Here is a 21,224-nt window from a genome sequence, read left to right as displayed (position 1 = left end):
TACTAGGAAGGTTAAACTAGCAGGCTACTTCCACATATTCAGTTTCTCTTTAAACAGGTCAGCTGAAAATCCTGCTTTTTAGACGTCTGGGTCTTGTTTCAAACGAGCCAGAGCTGTAAAGAGCACTATCCCTTCTGAGGTGCCAAGGCTTCAAGCCTGAGAAACTGGTGCCATCTTGGAATCAGTAGGGTAGAGGTTTCACAATACTATCCGACAGCACCGCTCAAATGCTACTAGACAGACAAGATGGAAGTCAGACAAGCAACCAAAGCCCAGCCTTAATGACAGTAATTTTCTTCTCATATTGAGGTATTATGGTGACATATCCCTGTTTTTCGGACTGTCTCTTTTTATTTTATATCTCCGTGAATTTCCGGAGCCTTAACCACCAAAGAGCTAATCTCTTAGCAACAATGCTTTCTTTTGTGGCCAGGTGTTTTCGGTGGATATGGACGGTTCCAATATGCAGGTGATTTTAAATGTATCAGTTGACTACCCAGAGAACCTAGCCGTGGACTGGGTGAACAATAAGCTGTATGTGGTGGAGGCCAGCGTCAACCGGATTGACATGGTGGATTTTGACGGGAATAACCGGGTGACGCTGATCGCAGAGAATCTGGGAAACCCCAGAGGGCTGGCCGTGGACCCAACTGTGGGGTGAGTCGAGGGGACCTCCTCTATCCTCCATCCCTCCATCCCTCTATCTATCTGTCTCTCTCTCATGCTGTACCGGTAGGGAGTAATGAGTGTGTTCGATTCGCAGATTTTCCTGGCGGATTAGTGAGCAGTATTAAAAGTGATGAGCTTCATTGTAATCCAATAGTGTGGTTCCAGAGTGGAGCCTGGGCCAGGTGGCTACAGGTGAATTGGGAAGTGAGGCTAAATGTACACACTTGTTCTACCTCGGGGGGATTTAGGGCTGGCCCTCCTGTAAGACCGGGAACAAAGACAGTGGAGGATGTGTCTGTTTCAAATTCAATTAAAAAAGGAAATCCGCTTATGTATCACCTTTTGTTGAGTTGCAGTCCTGGTTGTTTTATAGCTAAAAGGATGGATGGAATCCAGTTCACCGATGTTCAATACTGCATCCAGTACATGAATCAAATCAAATTGTATTTGTCACATGCTTCGTAGACAAACTTCGTAGTCTACACGTAGGTGCAGACGAACAGTGAAATGCTTGCTTACGGGTACTTTTTCAACAATGCAGAGTTCAAAATAAGATTTGAAAAAATCAAATAAAAAATGTAAATGGTGAAATGAGGACAAAGTGGAAAGAATAAAGACTAAAAATAACATGGCTATACACTGAGTGAACAAAACATTTCCATGACAGACTGACCAGGTGAATCCAGGTGAAAGCTATGATCCCTTATTGATGTCACTTGTTAACAAGTGTAGATGAGGGGAGGAGACAGGTTAAAAGAAGGACTTTTAAGCTTTGAGACAATTCAGACATGTATTGCCTTGCAAGATTTAAGTGCCTTTGAACAGGGTATGGTAGTAGGTGCCAGGTGTACCGGTTTGTGTCAAGAACTGCAACGCTGCTGGGGTTTTTCACGCTCAACAGTTTCCCGTGTGTATCAAGAATGGGCCATCACCCAAAGGACATCCAGCTTGACACAACTATGAGAAGCATTGGAGTCAACATGGGCCAGCATCCCTGTGGACACCTTGTCCATGCCACGACAAAAGGGGGTGCAACTCAATATTAGGAAGGGCAAAAGGGGGTGCAACTCAATATTAGGAAGGTGTTCCTAATGTTTTGTACACTCAGTGTATTTAGGGAGTGGAAAATAACATGGCTGTATATACAGGGAGTACCAGTACAAGTCGATATGCAGGGGTACGAGGTGTGTGAGTGTGTGAGATTGTGGCGTCAGTATGCATTTGTGTGCATGTTTTGTTTGTGTGGGCGTAGGTACAGTTGAAGTCGGAAGCTTACATACACCTCAGCCAAATACATTTAAACACCGTTTTTCCACAATTTCTGACATTTAATCAGAGTAAAAATTCTCTGTAGGTCTTTGTTCCATGTGCAGTTGCAAACCGTAGTCTGGCTTTTTTTATGGCGGTTTTGGAGCAGTGGCTTCTTCCTTGCTGAGCTGCCTTTCAGGTTATGTCGATATAGGACTTATTTTACTGTGGATATAGATACTTTTGTACCTGTTTCCTCCAGCATCTTCACAAGGTCATTTGCTGGTGTTCTGGGATTGATTTGCACTTTTCGCACCAAAGTACGTTCATCTCTAGGAGACAGAACGTGTCTCCTTCCTGAGCGGTATGATGGCTGCGTGGTCCCATGGAGTTTAAACTTGCGTACTATTGTTTGTACAGATGAACGTGGTACCTTCAGGCGTTTGGAAATTGCTCCCAAGGATGAACCAGACTTGTGGAGGTCTACAAAAAAATTCTGAGGTCTTGGCTGATTTATTTTGATTTTCCCATGATGTCAAATGAAGAGGCACTGAGTTTGAAGATAGACCTTGAAATACATCCACAGGTACACATCCAATTGACTCAAATGATGTCAATTAGCCTATCAGAAAAAGCCAGAAAAAGCCATGACATTCTAAAGCCATGACATAATTTTCTGGAATTTTCCAAGCTATTTAAAGGCACAGTCAACTTAGTGTATGTAAACTTCTGACCCACTGGAATTGTGATAGAGTGAATTATAAGTGAAATAATCTGTCTGTAAACAATTGTTGGAAAAATGACTTGTGTCATGCACAAAGTAGATGTCCTAGCCGACTTGCCAAAACCATAGTTTGCTTACAAGAAATTTGTGGAGTGGTTGAAAAACAAGTTTTAATGACTCCAACCTAAGTGTATGTAATCTTCCGACTTCAACTGTATTGTGTGTATGTGTATGTTAGGGTGTAAGTGTAATTAAGTATATTTTGGTAGAGTCCAGTGTGTGTGTGCATAGAGTCAGTGCAAGAGTTAGTGCAAGAAAGGGTCCATGCAGGTAGTCTGGGTAGCCATTTCATTAGCTATTTATCGTTCTTGTCTTGTGGCTTGGGGTTAGAAGCTGTTCAGGGTCCTGTTGGTTCCCGACTTAGTGCACTGGTACTACTTGCCGTGTGGTAGCAGAGAGAACAGTCTGTGGCTTAGGTGGCTGGAGTCTTTGACAATTTTTGGGCAACCTACTGTACTGTTAACCTGTACCTAATCTGTGCCAAAACACATTTTCTTCACAGGTTCCTGTTCTTCTCAGACTGGGACTCTCTGAATGGAGAGCCAGGTTTGGAGCGGGCTTACATGGATGGCACCAATCGCTATGGGATCATCAGGACTAAATTGGGCTGGCCAGCAGGGATCACACTGGATATTGATGCTAAGCGAGTCTACTGGGTCGACAGCCGCTACGACTATATTGAAACCACCACATATGATGGGCTTCATAGGTAAGCATACCAGATATGTTCCTTATGAAAGGGCTCAAATGTGATGTTTTTTGGCCAAATGTCTGGAGAGACCAAATGTAAGAAGTCAAAACAATGCCGTTTCAACTGTCACAATGGTAAATGTACAGTCTGCTCAGGTTATTCTCTCCACCTTTCAGGAAAACAGTGGTCCATGGAGGTGCTGTGATCCCCCATCCCTTTGGCATCAGTCTGTTTGAGCACACTGTGTATTTCACTGACTGGACCAAGATGGCCGTGATGAAAGCCAACAAGTTCAGTGACACAAACCCTCAGGTGATCTACACCACATCTCAGACCCCACACGGAGTGCAAGTGGTACACCAACTGAGACAACCGTATGGTAAGCATGTCACTTGGTACAACCACTCCGCTGATCTGCCCCACTTCTGTATGTCCTGTCAGTGGCTGAGTGTTTGTGTTGTGTTCACAGTGGCTAACCCTTGCGGGGTAGACAGGGACGGCTGTGAGCAGATCTGTATTCTAAGCCACAGGTCAGACAACCAAGGGCTGGGCTACCGCTGCAGGTGTCGCATGGGCTACGACCTGCATGCTGACGGCAAGAGATGTGTTGGTAAGGCCAACACACAAACCTTGTTTCGTTTTTTCCCTATTAACACTGGACTTGGTGCACTTCAATGTGCTGTGTCCTTTATGCTGTGAGTGCCCATGTGGTGTGACATATGAGGTAGAAGATCTGGAGGTTCATGGTGGATGTCTTCTTCTCACTCACTAGCGGTGAGGCAGTTCCTTCTCTTCTCCAGCCAGCTGGCTGTCCGAGGCATCCCCTTCAACCTGTCCTCTCAGGAGGATGTCATCCTTCCTGTCACTGGAACACCCTCCTACTTCGTTGGGGTGGACTTCAGCGCAGAGGACGATGCCATCTTCTTCTCAGACACGGCCAAAGACATCATCTACAAGCAGAAAGTGGATGGCACCGGTGAGAGCGGCCTACATTTATTTGATTGGATTGATGACTCGATACTGTATATTAGAATCAAACACCGAATTTTCTGTTAAATATATTTTCATAACTGAATTTGTAGTTCATTATTACTGAATGTTTTTTTTTTCATGTTTAGAATGTGAGGAAATACTTTTTTGTAACCATGGTTACATCCCCACATATATCCTTTCAAGCAGAGAGCTCAAGCATGTGATCCAGCCAAGCTTATACCGGCAGTTAGGGGAGTGCCTTATGGAGCCGGGTAGTGCAGTGGGGGAGGGAGGGGAGAGGGAGGGAGGGAACGGGCAGGAGCATGGACAGCAGTGAAACTATCACGTAACAGCTCAGAGTCAGGCTCCAGAATGTGATAAAACAAACACTGGGAACATAATTAATACAAGTTGTCGAAGATTCAATATTTATCTTCCAACTTCCATGTAAAAAAAGTTACTAATGTGGTAAAGAAATGACAGTAGAAAATGCAACTACAATCTGTACTGATCAGTGGTGTTGTTTTTGCAACATAGGGTTGACCAGTCCTAGTTTTCTCTGTCAGGCCTACATAGCACAAATGCAAGCTGACAGTCTATTTACTTAAATGTGTTCCTCTTTCATCTCCGTATGAAATGGCGGTGTCACCGCTTTGATCTGCACAGGCAGGGAGGTGCTAGCTGCCAATAGAGTGGACGGTGTGGAGGACTTGGCTTACGACTGGATTTCAAAGAACCTCTACTGGACGGACCCGCGCTTCAGGAGTATTTCAGTCATGAAGGTGGCCGATCAGTCCAGGAGAGCCATCATACGCAACCTGAACAACCCACGGTCCATCGTGGTACACCCTGTGATTGGGTAAATACAGCTGGGCTGGACCTTAAGGGGGGGGGGGGGTCAGGGGGAGAGGCTTGGCGCCACTTCCAGCCTTAATGTTGCAACAAAAACAAGAGAGAGGCAGGGAGAGCGGATGTGATAGGGTTATATATCTTTGTTGATGCTTGAAGAATGCTGACTTTACCGATGAATACATGCTTTTTACAGCATAATATCCCAATGTTTGATTCTATTCAGTTCATTAATATAAATGCTGATCGGATTACATTTGTTTAAGATTCATTTAAAGGACCATAGGATGTCAAAGGGAGACAAAGACAGTGTGTGAAATCGGTCAAGTACTCCAATGTCCTGGGCATGCACAATTTAGTGAGGGCATTAGCCAGACCCAGCAGGGCTCGGAGGCCCATGTTTTCATCCTGGATCCCTGCCTCTTAAGAACATAAAAAAGCATGAGCAAACTGAGCAGTTGTGTCTAGTCACACCTAGTATAATGCGAGAGGTACCGACCCATTCACAGATTGTTCGCACTTTAAATCCCAAACCTGATAAAAGGACTCTTTATTTAGTGCTAGTGGGACATTTCCAATAGCTTCAAAGTCATAAGGCCTCTGAGTCCAACAGCCTAGATTAGTGCTGCATGAAGGCTGGTATTGTAGTGAACACTAAGAACTTGGCTTAAACGGAAAAAGCCCTGGGGAGCTCCGAAATAAACGGTCTATATTTCTCACTTCATAAAAGATTTTGAAGTGGACCTAAAGCCAGAGTCTACTTCGGTTGAGGTGAAAAAGACACTATGATCTTTTACCATATAAGTGTGAGTGTTGGTTAATGTGTATGTTTTTATTTGGCAGGTATATTTTCTGGACCGACTGGTACCGTCCAGCGAAGATTATGAGGGCCTGGTGTGATGGGTCACATGCCCTGTCGATTGTGAACACTACTCTTGGCTGGCCCAACGGCCTGGCTATCGACTGGAGGTGAGCCAATGGTCCCAGAGCCTAGCAGGACCAAAGGAATGGCCTCACAATACGCCATTCTTCATCTTCCAGTTGCATTCATAACAAATCCGATGCATAGGTTTGACTTTGTCACTACATTTAGAAATTGTGACACTATGTGCATTGTAAGCTATTAGCTGGTCAAAGTGAGGCTGCATGAAAAGTGGAATACTGTTAATATAACCGTATGTTAGTGTGGTTTTTTTAGTGAATTTATGTTCATCACGAAGCTCATCTGCATTTCCTGCTGTCCAGCAAAATTCTTAGCGACAAAAGAGTGATCAAATTAAGATCCGACGTCTGTAAGATCTCATTAAGCCTCTTATCAGACTGATCTTCCCTAATCCTCCTCTTGACAATATGTTTGTGCAACAGTGTTTAAGAATGTCTGTCCTACTCGTCCTGTCTCCCCCCCACAGCTCCATGCGCCTGTACTGGGTGGATGCCTTCTTTGATAAGATCGAACACAGCACCTTTGATGGACAGAACAGGCTGTCTTTGGAGCGCATCACTCAGATCTCACATCCTTTTGGTCTCACCATTTTTGGAGGTGATTCAATTTTCTCCTCTTTAAATTCACAAAGAATGGAATGCAACACGGTTCCATCAGTTGCATTAAAGCGACCTTGTTACCGTATAGAAGCCTTCATCGTTAGAATTTCATTACTACTCGTCCATCCAGCTTGATTGATGATCATTAGAGAGAGCAATTACCGTGTCATCTCAAACATTAGTTCATTGATGATAAGAGATAAAATCGCTAATGTCATAGGTTGTGCCCTGGCATTCCCAACGCCGGGTCTCAGTTTCATGAGCATTCCCGCTTGGCCCATCCAGGTTATGCATATTTCACTGACTGGCGCCTGGGTGGGATCGTGCGTGTGCGCAAGACTGACGGGGGAGAGATGGTCATCATCAGGCGGGGAATCAGCCACATCATGCACGTCAAATCTTTCAACTCCAACTCCCAGACCGGTGAGAAACTCTTTCACCCCCCCCCCTCCCCCTGCTGCAGTGTTTATGTGATGGAGGATAACTCTGTGGCCATCACTGGATTCATTTGCTACCCCTCTCAGGTTCCAACTTCTGCAATAGGAATACTAATCCTAATGGAGACTGCAGCCATTTCTGCTTCCCGGCGCCGGACTCGCAGAGGGTGTGTGGCTGTCCGTATGGCATGAAGCTGGCGCCCAGCCAGCAGACGTGTGTAGAGGACCCTTCCAACGAGCCCCCTACGCTACAGTGCGGTTCCAATTCCTTCTCCTGCACCAACGGGAAATGTGTCCCTCAGAACTACAGATGCGACGGCGTTGACGATTGCCATGACAACAGTGATGAGGCCAACTGTGGCGGAGCTCATAGTAATGCATTGTATTACGTTTCAATGGAGTATACTAACTGTTTGTCATTTAAGGCACTTTATTGGGGCATTAGTAATAACGTTTAATATACTTATATGTATATTTTGTATACTTTAGTATACTTAGAATGGCTTGTTACGGTGTTAAAAAGTAGCCAAAAAATGATGTTTCATTAATCCTTACTTTTCTTTCTCAGACACCACCTGCTCACCCAGGGCATTCACCTGTGCCAACCAGCACTGTGTGCCCAGTGGATGGCACTGTGACGGGCACAACGACTGCTTTGACAGCAGTGACGAGCAGGACTGCCCCACCCAGACCCCTGGCACCTGCGCGGCCAACCAGTTCACCTGTGCCAACAACCGCTGTATCCCACACATCTGGCTGTGTGACACGGACAACGACTGTGGAGACGCCTCGGACGAGGCCAACTGCAGTGAGTCTCCGAGTCAAGGACCACTTTCATTTACCATAGGAGTAATACCTCTGTTATTGAGTGTCTTTTTGAGAATGACTGTCAGTCAGTCATGTGTTGCATTTAACTGTTGGCTCCATTGGTCTCTCTGTGTTGGCAGACCTCAGTGGTACATGCCACCCGGAACAGTTCCAGTGCCCAGACCACCGCTGTATAGGCCCCAGCTATGTGTGTGACGGTGACAGAGACTGTATGGATGGGGCTGACGAACAGGGCTGCAGTGAGTCTCTGTATTATTTCCGCACTGTACTGTATTTAGGAACTTGCGTAGTTGGACAGCGCCAACAACAAGTGTCACACAATTTCAAGTCAATTGAATACACCGTAAACACAAGCGTACGTTAGCCTCTTATTCCATGTGTATTAAACAGTACACACAATGACTTTGCGTGTTCTAAACGGCATCCTTTGTTGTTGTTTTTTTTCAGTTTACAACTGCACTCTCTATGAGTTCAAGTGTTCTAATGGACATCAGTGTATCAACTCCTACTACCGCTGTGATGGGGTCTTTGACTGTAGCGATCACTCAGATGAGTCTGGCTGTCGTAAGTATTCAACCTCTTTTTTTTTTTTTTTTAAGTTACAAGAAAATGTAATGATCCGTTTATATATTCTCCTTTCTTGCCTTCCACACTGCTATCAGATGATCGTGAGCCTTTACCAGGTAGGAACAGCCTCAATCATTGGTTAAACCTCACGTGTGTAGCTTTGATTCATCCCAATACCTGCCAACCACACTAACCCTCTGAATACGGTTAGCATGTTGTATGAAAAAAATGTTTGTTCTAGAATGTCCAAATAGTGGGTTTTGATACAGAGTAGAATGCGATGGCAGTTGCAAGTCTACCAACTCAATGTTTTGAGTCACAAGAAGAAAACACAAGGATCAGTTTCTACATGCAGAGAGTTGATCAACCAACGGGTCTCAGAGCACAGCAGTTTGAGCATGACTCTCAGTGAAGTGACATCATCGCCGAGGTTCTGTTGAGGCTTCCTCCTGAGCTTCAGCCACACTTCACTACACTGTCTGACCTTGCCTTCTCCTGCTCTGCCCAGCCACCAGACCCCCAGGGATGTGCCACCATGAGAGTGAGTTCCAGTGCCAGTCCGACGGCAGCTGTATCCCCTCCACCTGGGAGTGTGACGGTCACCCAGACTGCGAAGACGGCTCAGACGAGCACCACTTCTGTCCCCCCCGCACCTGCCCCACCACCCTGTTCCGCTGTGACAACGGCAACTGTGTGTACCAACGGTGGCTCTGTGACGGCGACAACGACTGTAGGGACATGAGTGACGAGAGAGACTGCCCCACGCCACCTTTCCGCTGCCCTAGCTGGCAGTGGCAGTGCCCGGGCCACAGCGTGTGTGTCAACATCAGCAGGGTGTGTGACAACAATCCCGACTGCCCCAATGGTGCAGACGAGTCCCCGCTCTGCAGTAAGTCACCATCCCTCTCTGCCTTTTAGGCCAGCATGCTAATAGTGTTATGTTACGAAAATGAAGTGCACTCTCTGTAAATTTTCCATTGTAATTGTCTAGTTTCACTGGTCACTTGAAATCTTGACATATTTTGCACGGCATTTCTGGTCACAACCAATTGAGTGCGTTAATGTTTGTGAGGAATTTTTGTTATGTGTGGAATCTTGTGTTCAAATCATGCATGTGTTGATTTGTTCTGTATTAACTTAAAAGTGATCTATGATTTCCTTCCTTCTTGCCTTCCTCACTGCTTTCAGACGAGCCCTTGCCAGGTAGGAACAACCTCAATCATTGGTACAAACCTCACGCGTGTAGCTTTGATTCATCCCAAAACCTGCCATCCACACTAACCAACTCAATATGGAATAGAATGGTGCAAAACACAATTGGAGGATAAAGGGAAATTCTTGTCTGTAGTTACACGTGTAGAAAATGTGTTTCAGAATGTACTAATGGTGTGTTTTGACAAAATTCACAAAATATCCTCTGTGATTAATCGAGCAGCTATCTCTTATTGACTCTCCTCTTTTTACCATCCTAGACCAAGAGAGCTGCACTGACAACAACGCAGGTTGCACCCACGGCTGCATCCAGGGGCCATTTGGGGCCCAGTGCACGTGTCCCGTGGGCTACCAGCTGAGTAACGACTCGAAGACGTGCGACGACGTAGACGAGTGTAGCCCCCCTGGCCTGTGTAGCCAGCATTGCTTCAACGAGAGAGGCTCCTTTCGCTGTCACTGCTCCGACGGATACACTCTGGAGGCTGACCAACGCGCATGCAAGGTCTCAGGTAAGGAGGAGGATGTGTGTGTGTGTGTGTGGCTGGTGGGGTGGGGGGGGGGGGGAATTGGCATCCGCCGCATTACCATTTTGTGCTCTTAGAAACGATTTACGTACATTGTCATACCAATCCATCATATAGATTTGACCAATCCATTTAGTCCACAACGTACTCAGTTATGTTTCCTCTAAACATAATTGGCCTAATTTCAAACTAAGACACATCCTCCCACTGTGGATTAAATTCAGTCTCCTAGATGACAGGCAGAGATGGATATACAGTGCATCTGATTGGCCCACACAGACGTGATAAACTGCCCAGTGGCTGGACAGGACAGGACATGAATAGTCTGAAGGGAGCCGGTGTTGGCACCAGACCACCGGGCGGATGCACTCTCTCTCTTCTTCATTCTCTCCCCACTCTACTCTGATTTCCCCAGATAAGACAAATAACATATATGTCACTCACTGACTCTCTCTCCGGGTAATTAGGACATAATCAACAACAAAGGGCTTGTTTATGAGCAGTGTGCCTGACATGAGCCCATCTACCTCAAAGATAACCAGTTGAAAATCCCTGTAATTCAATCTGCCATTATTCCCAACAGGGCTGCATTGATTCCCTGCTGTAGATCTTAGGAGCTCAATTTATCTTGTTTTGTAGGTTAAGGAAGACTTTTATACAGCTGATGTGAAGTCTTGTTTGAATTATAATGCACAGGTGAAAAGAGAGTATTTTTTTGTTTCCAGGTTCACGCGAGGCTTTCCTTTTAGTCGCCAGCCGAAATCAGATTGTGTCTGATGACATAACCACTCAACCCAATGTGGTCCGCTCGCTGGTCCGGGATGGACGAAACATTGTGGCGCTGGACTTTGACTCAGTGACTGACCGTGTGTACTGGTCTGACACCAGCCAGGACAGAATATGGAGCGCTCACAAAAATGGCAGCGACAGGGCTGTGGTGAGTACCGAATGCCCTTCCATTTCCCACGAAAGAAATGCTGCGTTTTCTACATTCTCTAGGGTAATGAATGAACTCCAATAACTTAAACATAGAGTGGGGCAAAAAAGTATTTAGTCAGCCACCAATTGTGCAAGTTCTCCCACTTAAAAAGATGAGAAGGCTGTAATTTTCATCATAGGTACACTTCAACTATGACAGACAAAATGAGAAAAAATATCCAGAAAATCACATTGTAGGATTTTTAATGAATTTATTTGCAAATTATGGTGGAAAATAAGTATTTGGTCAATAACAACAACTTTCTCAATACTTTGTTTTATACCCTTTGTTGGCAATGACAGAGGTCAAACGTTTTCTGTAAGTCTTCACAAGGTTTTCACACACTGTTGCTGGTATTTTGGCCCATTCCTCCATGCAGATCTCCTCTAGAGCAGTGATGTATTGGGGCTGTTGCTGGGCAACACAGACTTTCAACTCCCTCCAAAGATTTTCTATGGGGTTGAGATCTGGAGACAGGCTAGGCCACTCCAGGACCTTGAAATGCTTCTTACGAAGCCACTCCTTCGTTGCCCGGGCGGTGTGTTTGGGATCATTGTCATGCTGAAAGACCCACCCACGTTTCATCTTCAATGCACTTACTGATGGAAGGAGGTTTTCACTCAAAATCTCACGATACATGGCCCCATTCATTCTTTCCTTTACACGGATCAGTCGTCCTGGTCCCTTTGCAGAAAAACAGCCCCAAAGCATGATGTTTCCACCCCCATGCTTCACAGTAGGTATGGTGTTCTTTGGATGCAACTCTGCATTATTTGTCCTCCAAACACGACAAGTTGAGTTTTTACCAAAAAGTTATATTTTGGTTTCATCTGACCATATGACATTCTCCCAATCTTCTTCTGGATCATTCAAATGCTCTCTAGCAAACTTCAGACGGGCCTGGACATGTACTGGCTTAAGCAGGGGGACACGTCTGGCACTGCAGGATTTGAGTCCCTGGCGGCGTAGTGTGTTACTGATGGTAGGCTTTGTTACTTTGGTCCCAGCTCTCTGCAGGTCAATCACTAGATCCCCCCGTGTGGTTCTGGGATCATTTTGACCCCACGGGGTGAGATCTTGCGTGGAGCCCCAGATCAAGGGAGATTATCAGTGGTCTTGTATGTCTTCCATTTCCTAATAATTGCTCCCACAGTTGATTTCTTCAAACCAAGCTGCTTAACTATTGCAGATTCAGTCTTCCCAGCCTGGTGCAGGTCTTTTTTTTCTGGTGTCCTTTGACAGCTCTTTGGTCTTGGCCATAGTGGAGTTTGGATTGTGACTGTTTGAGGTTGTGGACAGGTGTCTTTTATACTGATAACAAGTTCAAACAGGTGCCATTAATCAGGTAACGAGTGGAGGACAGAGGAGCATCTTAAAGAAGAAGTTACAGGTCTGTGAGAGCCAGAAATCTTGCATGTTTGTGGGTGACCAAATACTTATTTTCCACCATAATTTGCAAATAAATTCATAAAAAATCCTACAATGTGATTTTCTGGATTTTTTTTCTCATTTTGTCTATCATAGTTGAAGTGTACCTATGATGAAAATTACAGGCCTCTCTCATCTTTTTAAGTGGGAGGACTTGCAAAGTTGGTGGCTGACAAAATACTTTTTTGCCCCACTGTATGTGTGTTGATTTAACAGGTTTTTGACAGTGGAGTGACAGTGACAGAGAGCCTGGCAGTGGACTGGGTGGGCAGGAACCTATACTGGACTGACTATGTTCTGGAGACCATTGAGGTGTCCAAACTGGACGGCACCCACAGGACTGTCTTGGTCAGTGAGAATGTGACCAATCCCAGAGCCATTGTGCTGGACCCAAGGGACAGGTGAGGCTCATCTTTAGAGAGTAGAGTATACAGTGGAAATTCAAAATGTAATGAATGAAAACAGCATAATTGACTGTAACTATAACAGTTAATCTACTGTGCAGTGCTCACCTCATGTTCTGGACAGACTGGGGGAGGAACCCTCGCATTGAGAAGGCCAGTATGGACGGGAAGATGAGGACAACCATCATAAGCAGCAAACTGTACTGGCCCAACGGCCTAACCATTGACTATCCCAACAATCTGCTCTACTTTGCGGATGCCTACCTGGATTTTATTGACTACTGTGATTACAATGGCAAAAACAGGAAACAAGTTCTGGCCAGCGATCTGGTGAGCAAATTATTTTTTTTATTTACATTCTTTACATATATATCAAATCATTGATACATAATGAACAAAAATATGACTGCAACATGTAAAGTGTTGGTCCCATGTTTCATGGGCTGAAATAAAAGATCCCAGAAATGTTCCATGTGCACGAAAAGTGTATTTCTCTCAAATGTCTGTTTACAACCCTGTTATTTCTTTCAAATTGGTTTTACAACCCTGTTTGTGAGCATTTCTCCTTTGCCAAGATAATCCATCCACCTGACAGGTGTGGCATATCAAGAAGCTTATTAAACAGCATGGTCATTACACAGGTGCTGGGGACAATAAAAGGCCACTCTAAAATATACAGTTCTGTCACACAACAGGGTGCCACAGATGTCTCAAATTTTGATGGAGCGCGCAATTGGCATGGTGACTGCAGGAAAGTCCAACACAGCTGTTGCCAGAGAATGTAATGTTCATTTCTCTACCAAACGCTGCCTACAAAATCACTTTAAAGAATTTGGCAGTAGGTCCAACCGGCCTCACAACCGCAGACCATGTGTAACCACACCAGCCTAGGACCTCCACATCTGGCTTCTTCACCTGTGTGATCGTCTGAGACCAGCCACCCAGACAGCTGACGAAACTGTGGGTTTGCACAACAGAAGAATTTCTGTACAAACTACCAGAAACCGTCTCAGGGATGTTCATCAACGTGCTCGTCGTCCTCACCATGATCTTGAACTGACTGCAGTTCGGCGGCGTAACACGACTTCAGTGGGTAAATGCTCACCTTCGATGCCCCCTGGCACGCTGGAGAAGTGTGCTCTTCACGGATGAATCCCGGTTTCAACTGTGCCAGGCAGATGGCAGACAGTGTTTGTCTTTGAAATCCAGGGATTTCTTCTTGATACGGGCGTGGATTGGACAAGATTCCTGTCCTGCTTCAAAATGTAACGAATACTTTTGGGTGTCAGGGCAAAAAAAAAAAAATTACCTTTATTTTACTAGGCAAGTCAGTTAAGAACAAATTCTTATTTACAATGACGGCCTAGGAACAGTGGTTAACTGCCTGTTCAGGGGCAGAACGACAGATTTGTACCTTGTCAGCTCGGGGGTTTGAACTTGCAACCTTCTGGTTGCAACCTTCCGCCCCAAACATGTATGGAGTATAAAGTACATTCTTTTCTTCAGGAATGTAGTGGAGTAAATGTGAAAGAAATAGTATAGTAAAGTACAGATACCCCCAAAAAACTTCTGAAGTAGTACTTTAAAGTATTTTTACTTAAGTACTTTACACCAAAGATTTTGTAAATGTATTTTTCTCATTCAGTTTCACACTCTCGATCCCGCAAAACGTTCTCACTACGCTACTGTAGCTCACCCGACCTGTGTTGATTGACAGTTTGCTGATCCAATCAGAGGGCCGAGTGTGCGTTTCACTAGCTAATATAAATTTTTGGGGGGCAAGTGCGATACTGTCTCTGGCTGCGTGCGCCTGATCCACGGAGACTGTGCCACAAAACGAGTGACAAAACGTAACAAAATGTGGGCAGATGTCATCAGTCTCAAATATAAGTTGATTCCCAAGTCTTGAGACTCCAAGTCGAAGTCAAGTCTGAAGTTGTATTATTTTCTATCAAGTTGAGTCTCAAGTCATCAAATTTGTGACTCAAGTCAGACTCGAGTCCAAGTCATGTGACTCGAGTCCACACCTCTGCAAATAACCCTAGAACAACATCCGGGGATCTCCAGGCCTCTCTCGCCTCGGCTAAGGTCAATGTTCATGATTCCACCATCAGAAAGACACGGGGCAAAAATGGGATTCATGGCCGAGTAGCAAGGCGGAAACCATTGCTCACTAAGACGAACATGAATGCTCGTCTTAAGTTTGCCAAAAAGCACCTGGATGAACCGCAAGCGTTCTGAAACAATGTTCTATGGGCCGATGAGTCAAAAGTAGAACTCTTTGGCTGACATGGGCCCCGTTATACCTTGCGAAAACCAAACACTGTATTCCACAGTAAGAACCTCATACCAGCGGTCAAGTATGGTGGTGGTAGTGTCATGGTTTGGGGATGCTTTGCTGCATCAGGACCTGCACGCCATGCCATCATTGAAGGAACCATGCATTCTGTTCTGTATCAGAGAATTCTACAAGAGAATGTCAGGCCATCCGTCTGTGAGCTGAAACTGAAGCGCAGCTGGGTCATGCAGCAAGACAATGATCCAAAACACACAAGCAAGTCTACATCAGAATGGTTGAAGAACAAGAAATTGAACGTTTTGCCCTGAAACGAGCAGGTCATTCTGGAAAACACACAATTGTCACTGTTGAAGCTGTTCTGCACGAAGGAGTGGGCCAAAATTCCTTCCCGGCACAATGAGAAACTAATTGAGTGGAGTGACAGTGACAGAGAGCCTGGCAGTGGACTGGGTGGGCAGGAACCTATACTGGACTGACTATGTTCTGGAGACCATTGAGGTGTCCAAGCTCAAGATGGCGTAACCAGTTATTGCAGCTAAAGATGGTGTAACCAGTTATTGCAGCTAAAGATGGTGTAACCAGTTATTGCAGCTAAAGATGGTGTAACCAGTTATTGCAGCTCAAGATGGCGTAACCAGGTATTGCAGCTCAAGATGGCGTAACCAGTTATTAAAGCTAAAGATGGTGTAACCAGTTATTGCAGCTAAAGATGGTGTAACCAGTTATTGCAGCTAAAGATGGTGTAACCAGTTATTGCAGCTAAAGATGGTGTAACCAGTAATTGAGTTTAAGGATGCGATTTACTTTTTCACACGGGGGCATTGGTTTTGCATGACGTTTTTTAAATAAATAAATAAATGAAATATGTATACATTTTTTGTGTTATTTGTTCACTCTGGGTCCCTTTTATATAACATTAGGTATTGGTTGGTGAGCTGATAACATTCAGTGTAAAAAATATGCCGGAAAAAAAGTCTGGGCAGATACTTTTTCACGGCAGTGAATGAATGAATGAACAGTAACTCAGTAAAATCTTTGAAATTGTTGCATGTTGCATTTATATTTTTGTTCAGTGTAGCTGTTAATGATACCGTTTTTAAGCTAGGAGAACATTACATGCATCATATAATTTTTATTCAAATGTGCTTATTTCCTCCTTTGTGTGGATTAATATCAATAAAATGCACTTCTTGTCTTTTGCTGCTCTCAATAAAAAGGTACTGCAACATCCCCACGCAATTACCATTTTTGAGGATTTTGTGTATTGGACCGACAGATACATCAACCGCGTTATCCGAGCCCATAAGTGGCACGGGGGGAACCAGACAGTGATGCTCTACAACCTTCCTCAGCCCATGGGCCTGGTGGCAGTACACCCGGCCAGGCAGCCCGCAGGTAGGACAAGGACATACAGTAGTATATGGTAGGCCAACTGAAAATACATATTTGGCATGGTGATATCATAAGGTGGTATTGCCACAGTACAGTTTTGTCATTGTATTTGAAATGACATTTCAGAATGAAACCAGAGGTGACTGAACACTGTTGACTTTTTTTTTCTTGTGTGTGTGTGTGTGTGTGTGTTATGGGACCTGTGTGCAGGTGAAAACCACTGCTTTAGCAGCCCCTGTTCTCATATCTGTCTGCTGTCGGCCGTGGGGCCCAGCTTCTACTCCTGTGCCTGCCCCTCAGGCTGGACCCTGGCTGCAGACCAAATCACCTGTGCCAGAGGTAGGCTCCATGCCAACCTGAGGGAAACGCTCATCACTCACAGTTTGATTAAAAAGGAAGTCAGGTCAGATGGAACAGATAGATTGTTCCATTCATAACTCATAAAGCTTTTATTAATGGAGTAGGAATTGCAGTAAATCCTTCTCGAGCCTACATACAGAGCTGCTCTTTGCAAATATATTTTAAGGGGGTCTATCCAGCTCCTAGAGCGCCAGACTCATATTTTAGAGGCTAGGGACTTGTCAACAGTATCCCATTTAAATTCTGTTGTAAAATCCCTTTCCAGAAGTAAATATTTAGGATCATAAAAGTGTGGCTAAGGTTTCAATAAGACAAGGGACCTTTAATGTGAAGTCCAGAGAGTCCTCTTTAGGTCAACAGCTTAACCCATATCAGGTTGCAGGGCTTCAGCTTTTTCTAGCCATGCAGAACGCATTCTCCCCTGAGAGGTGAATTACCCAAGAATGAAAATGCCCCCAAGCTATCCATTGATTCTAATCTCTGATGACAAAGCAAATCAGGGCTGTGGAACAAACTTTCACCAGCCCATCTGAACCCCCTTCTCTTTCAACCTTCTTTCAACATTAAGAGGTCTTAGGAAGAAAGTGTGGTGATACCAAATTGTAGTATTTGTTTCTGTTTTAAAAAATTCAATCAGCGCCCCGTAGGCTATAGACATGTCCGTTTGGAGCCGTTTGGTGATGAATAGTTTTGTTTTCCTGCAGTTGAGGATCCTTTCTTGGTGGTGGTAAGAGATAGTGTCATATACGCCATTCCCTTGAACCCGGACATCAAGAGCAACGATGCCATGGTGCCTGTTGCTGGACTTCAGAATGGATACGATGTGGACTTTGACAACACTGAGCAGACCATCTATTGGGTGGAGCACCCGGTAAGTGTTCACACTGTCCACACCAACAGAGACCTGAAGTGAGACTACTCTCCTGTCCCTAGGCTCTGACCAACCCCTGTCCCTTCTCCTCTGTAGGGCGAGATCCACAGGGTGAAGTCGGACGGTACCAACAGGACAGAGTTTGCCCCGGCAGCCATCCTGGGTTCCCCTGTGGGCCTGGCCCTGGACTGGATGACAGAGAACCTGTACTACACCAACCCAGCCAGCCAGTCGATTGAGGTGAGCTGAAACATCCATACTCTCTACGCTCCTGTAGAAAGCAATGCAGTTATTCTGGAAAATGAACGGTGCTGATCGTGATCATTGTATTTAGACAAATAAAGTCGTTATCTCAGTTGGTTTCCCTCCGTCAGGGGTATATCTGATACAGTATGTGCGTGCATTTGCGTGTTTTGTCAGGTTTTGAGGCTGAGAGGGGAGATGCAGTACAGAAAGACTCTCATCACCAATAATGGCTCCCCGACTGGCGCAGGCACTCCGGTTGGCATCGCTGTGGACCCAGCACGCGGGTAAGCCCATTTTTAACACCGTGCTCTGGCACGGCTGCTCATCTCCACAGTCTCTGAGCCCTATCTGCCTGCCTGCCATTTGCTCCACCCCCAGAGAGAGACTTACCACTGTTACTGTATACCACACAACACAATCCACTCCAACAAGCCACCACCTGGGAATATGTAAATGTAAATGTACACCTATTACCTATTCATTGTTAGCATATCAAATGTGTAATGACATAATTTAAAAAAAGGGGGGGGGGAAATATGCAAATCCAACTTTTCAGCTGCAGGACAGAAGAACGTATTAAAGAAAAAGGAATGTCCGCAACTCTGGTAATCAGAAGCACAAAACAGTTGGATCTCCTTAAATCACCACGGGAGTTTACCAGAGTTGCAGACATGCCTTTTTTTCTTTAATGACATAATTGAGAGACACATTTCTCGCTTCATCTCACACATGGATTGAATCTGTTGTAGAGGTCTCATATGAGGTGATGGAGATGCCGAGGGGCTGTATTCATAGCCGTGTGTCTCTCTGTAAGGAAACTGTACTGGACAGACCAGGGCACAGAGAGCGGCATCCCTGCCAAGGTAGCGGCTGCAGACCTGGACGGCTCCAACCCTGTCACCCTGTTCACCAACAACCTGGATCAGGTGGAGTTCATCACTGTGGACATCAGTGAGAACAAGCTGTACTGGGCTGTCACAGGCGCCGGAATGGTGGGCCGCCGTCACTACCTTAACCACTGCCTGTGTCTCAAATGCCACCCTATTCCCTATATAGTACACTACTTTTGACAAGGGCCCATAGGGCTCTGGTCGATTCAAGTGCACTATATGGGGAATAGGGTGCCCTATTATTCCTTTGTCTGACTCTTAACAATATACCACTTATGTAGTCCACCTCAATGCCTATTATCCATATATTTGTTATACATGTAACATATACATGTTATTAATGGCAGTCTTGATATTAATAAAACCCTATAGATTGAGCGTGGAGACCCAGACGGGACCAATCGCATCACTATAGTGACAGGCTTGTCCCATCCCTGGGGTGTTGCTGTTCATGAGAGCTTCCTGTACTTCACCGACCGGGACTTTGAGGTGATAGAGCGCGTGGACAAGGCCACCGGTGCGAACAAGGTGGTGCTGCGGGACAACGTGTCTGGACTGAGAGTACTGAAGGTGCACTACAGGGAGAGTGAGTATCTGAGGGACCTGATGGTACACAGCCAAGCAAATATGAACCCCACTCCATTGATCTGGATGGAGACCTAAACGTTGGTTAATAAAATAAGAACCATTAACTTGTTGGAAGCATCAGGATTACCAGTTTATTGGAGTTTTTTTTAAATTGTTTTGAGTGTTTAATCAGTATGCAAACATACGTATTCTGTCTGTTCTGTCTTTTTGTGGTAAAGAAATAGCATTGCTGAATTATGGTATTGCTTCTGTGTTTTTGATAGCTGCTGGGTAATTACTAGGGAGACGGAGTGGATTATTAGTTGACCAGTTCCTCGTCCTTTATTAGGAACACTGGGCATTGTGTACGGAACAAGCCGTGTTTCTTTATCCCCTAAAACAGAGCAGATACTGTGAGTGACATGTTTTCTAGGAGTTAAACCAGCCTTGAGCCTGATTTGACAACAATGTATCAAAGTGGTGTTGTTGTCAGATTCTTCCAATGATGACTAAGAAATGAGGCGCAGGTTGCTTTCAGTTCCAGTAATGTCATTTGTAATAGTTTAGTCTCATTTTGAAACGTCCCTGGCATTGCGCTTGTCGTCCAAGACCTAGAAGTTGTTTCGGGAATTCTTAATACATTTCTAGTTCTATTTGGCCAGACTCTGTTGTATAATCCGCCACGTGGTCTTTGCCTCTGCAGCCTCGGCTGGTACATCCAACGGCTGCAGCAACAACATGGGGCTGTGTGAGCACCTGTGTCTACCGCGGCCCGGAGGCCTGTATACCTGTGCCTGTGCTACGGGCTTCAAGCTGAGCGCCGACAACAGAACCTGTGCTTCATACCAGTCCTACGTGGTCATCTCCATGCTATCCGCCCTCAAAGGCTTCAGTCTGGAGGGGGCTGACCACTCTGAGGCCATGGTGCCAGTGGCTGGGAGAGGTAGGTGTTGTTCAGATATAAAACTCCTGCTGCTTTATGGATGCTTTATGAATGCTACATGATACCAAGGAAACAATACTTTGTTTGGTTCTCAGACAATATACACTGATGTGACAGTGTGACATTGAAGCAACCACTGAAGTGTTTGTGTATTACATCTCTGGTTGTGTCGTGCAGGCCGCAATGCTTTGCATGTGGACGTCCACATGCCCTCTGGGTTCCTCTACTGGTGTGACTTCAGCAGCACCGTGACATCTCAGAATGGAATCCGCCGGATCAAGTCTGACGGAGCAGGTTTCGACAGTGTGGTCACGTCTGGAATCGGACGCAACGGGATACGAGGTATCGCCGTGGACTGGGCTGCAGGTAGGCATGTTCAGAGAGCTCAGTAGTAGTAGTAGTATGCCAGTAGTAGGGCTCTATAAAATCTGTTTTTATTTTTTGCCTGATTCTGTTTTGTTTTTTCCAAATTCCCTTTTCTCCATTTTATTTTTCCAGGTTTCCGTTTTTCCCAGTTTTTTT

The 21,224-nt window shown here is 45.2% G+C and overlaps 1 protein-coding gene across 1 annotated transcript in view; it reads left to right on the top strand.

The window, feature by feature from the left end:
* The window catches only part of lrp2a (low density lipoprotein receptor-related protein 2a), a 66,802-nt gene that overhangs the window by 14,092 nt on the left and 31,486 nt on the right, over nucleotides 1-21,224 (top strand). The window contains exons 12-39 of the mRNA XM_064975977.1: nucleotides 434-657; nucleotides 3,204-3,410; nucleotides 3,569-3,771; nucleotides 3,862-4,002; nucleotides 4,165-4,368; nucleotides 5,031-5,223; nucleotides 6,057-6,182; nucleotides 6,623-6,753; nucleotides 7,041-7,178; nucleotides 7,280-7,564; nucleotides 7,761-8,000; nucleotides 8,140-8,259; nucleotides 8,468-8,584; nucleotides 9,096-9,476; nucleotides 9,776-9,790; nucleotides 10,060-10,308; nucleotides 11,049-11,260; nucleotides 12,947-13,131; nucleotides 13,236-13,464; nucleotides 16,651-16,828; nucleotides 17,036-17,164; nucleotides 17,890-18,056; nucleotides 18,153-18,296; nucleotides 18,477-18,586; nucleotides 19,117-19,294; nucleotides 19,565-19,778; nucleotides 20,463-20,702; nucleotides 20,880-21,068. Coding sequence (XP_064832049.1) covers nucleotides 434-657; nucleotides 3,204-3,410; nucleotides 3,569-3,771; nucleotides 3,862-4,002; nucleotides 4,165-4,368; nucleotides 5,031-5,223; nucleotides 6,057-6,182; nucleotides 6,623-6,753; nucleotides 7,041-7,178; nucleotides 7,280-7,564; nucleotides 7,761-8,000; nucleotides 8,140-8,259; nucleotides 8,468-8,584; nucleotides 9,096-9,476; nucleotides 9,776-9,790; nucleotides 10,060-10,308; nucleotides 11,049-11,260; nucleotides 12,947-13,131; nucleotides 13,236-13,464; nucleotides 16,651-16,828; nucleotides 17,036-17,164; nucleotides 17,890-18,056; nucleotides 18,153-18,296; nucleotides 18,477-18,586; nucleotides 19,117-19,294; nucleotides 19,565-19,778; nucleotides 20,463-20,702; nucleotides 20,880-21,068 — 5,149 coding nt within the window. The remainder of the gene's footprint in view (nucleotides 1-433; nucleotides 658-3,203; nucleotides 3,411-3,568; nucleotides 3,772-3,861; nucleotides 4,003-4,164; nucleotides 4,369-5,030; nucleotides 5,224-6,056; nucleotides 6,183-6,622; nucleotides 6,754-7,040; nucleotides 7,179-7,279; nucleotides 7,565-7,760; nucleotides 8,001-8,139; nucleotides 8,260-8,467; nucleotides 8,585-9,095; nucleotides 9,477-9,775; nucleotides 9,791-10,059; nucleotides 10,309-11,048; nucleotides 11,261-12,946; nucleotides 13,132-13,235; nucleotides 13,465-16,650; nucleotides 16,829-17,035; nucleotides 17,165-17,889; nucleotides 18,057-18,152; nucleotides 18,297-18,476; nucleotides 18,587-19,116; nucleotides 19,295-19,564; nucleotides 19,779-20,462; nucleotides 20,703-20,879; nucleotides 21,069-21,224) is intronic.

The sequence above is a fragment of the Oncorhynchus masou genome, chromosome 10, assembly GCF_036934945.1.
Source record: "Oncorhynchus masou masou isolate Uvic2021 chromosome 10, UVic_Omas_1.1, whole genome shotgun sequence".
Lineage (NCBI taxonomy): Eukaryota > Metazoa > Chordata > Actinopteri > Salmoniformes > Salmonidae > Oncorhynchus > Oncorhynchus masou.
The sequence above is the reverse complement of the archived record's forward strand: the minus strand, read 5'-3'. Positions and strand labels throughout refer to the sequence as shown.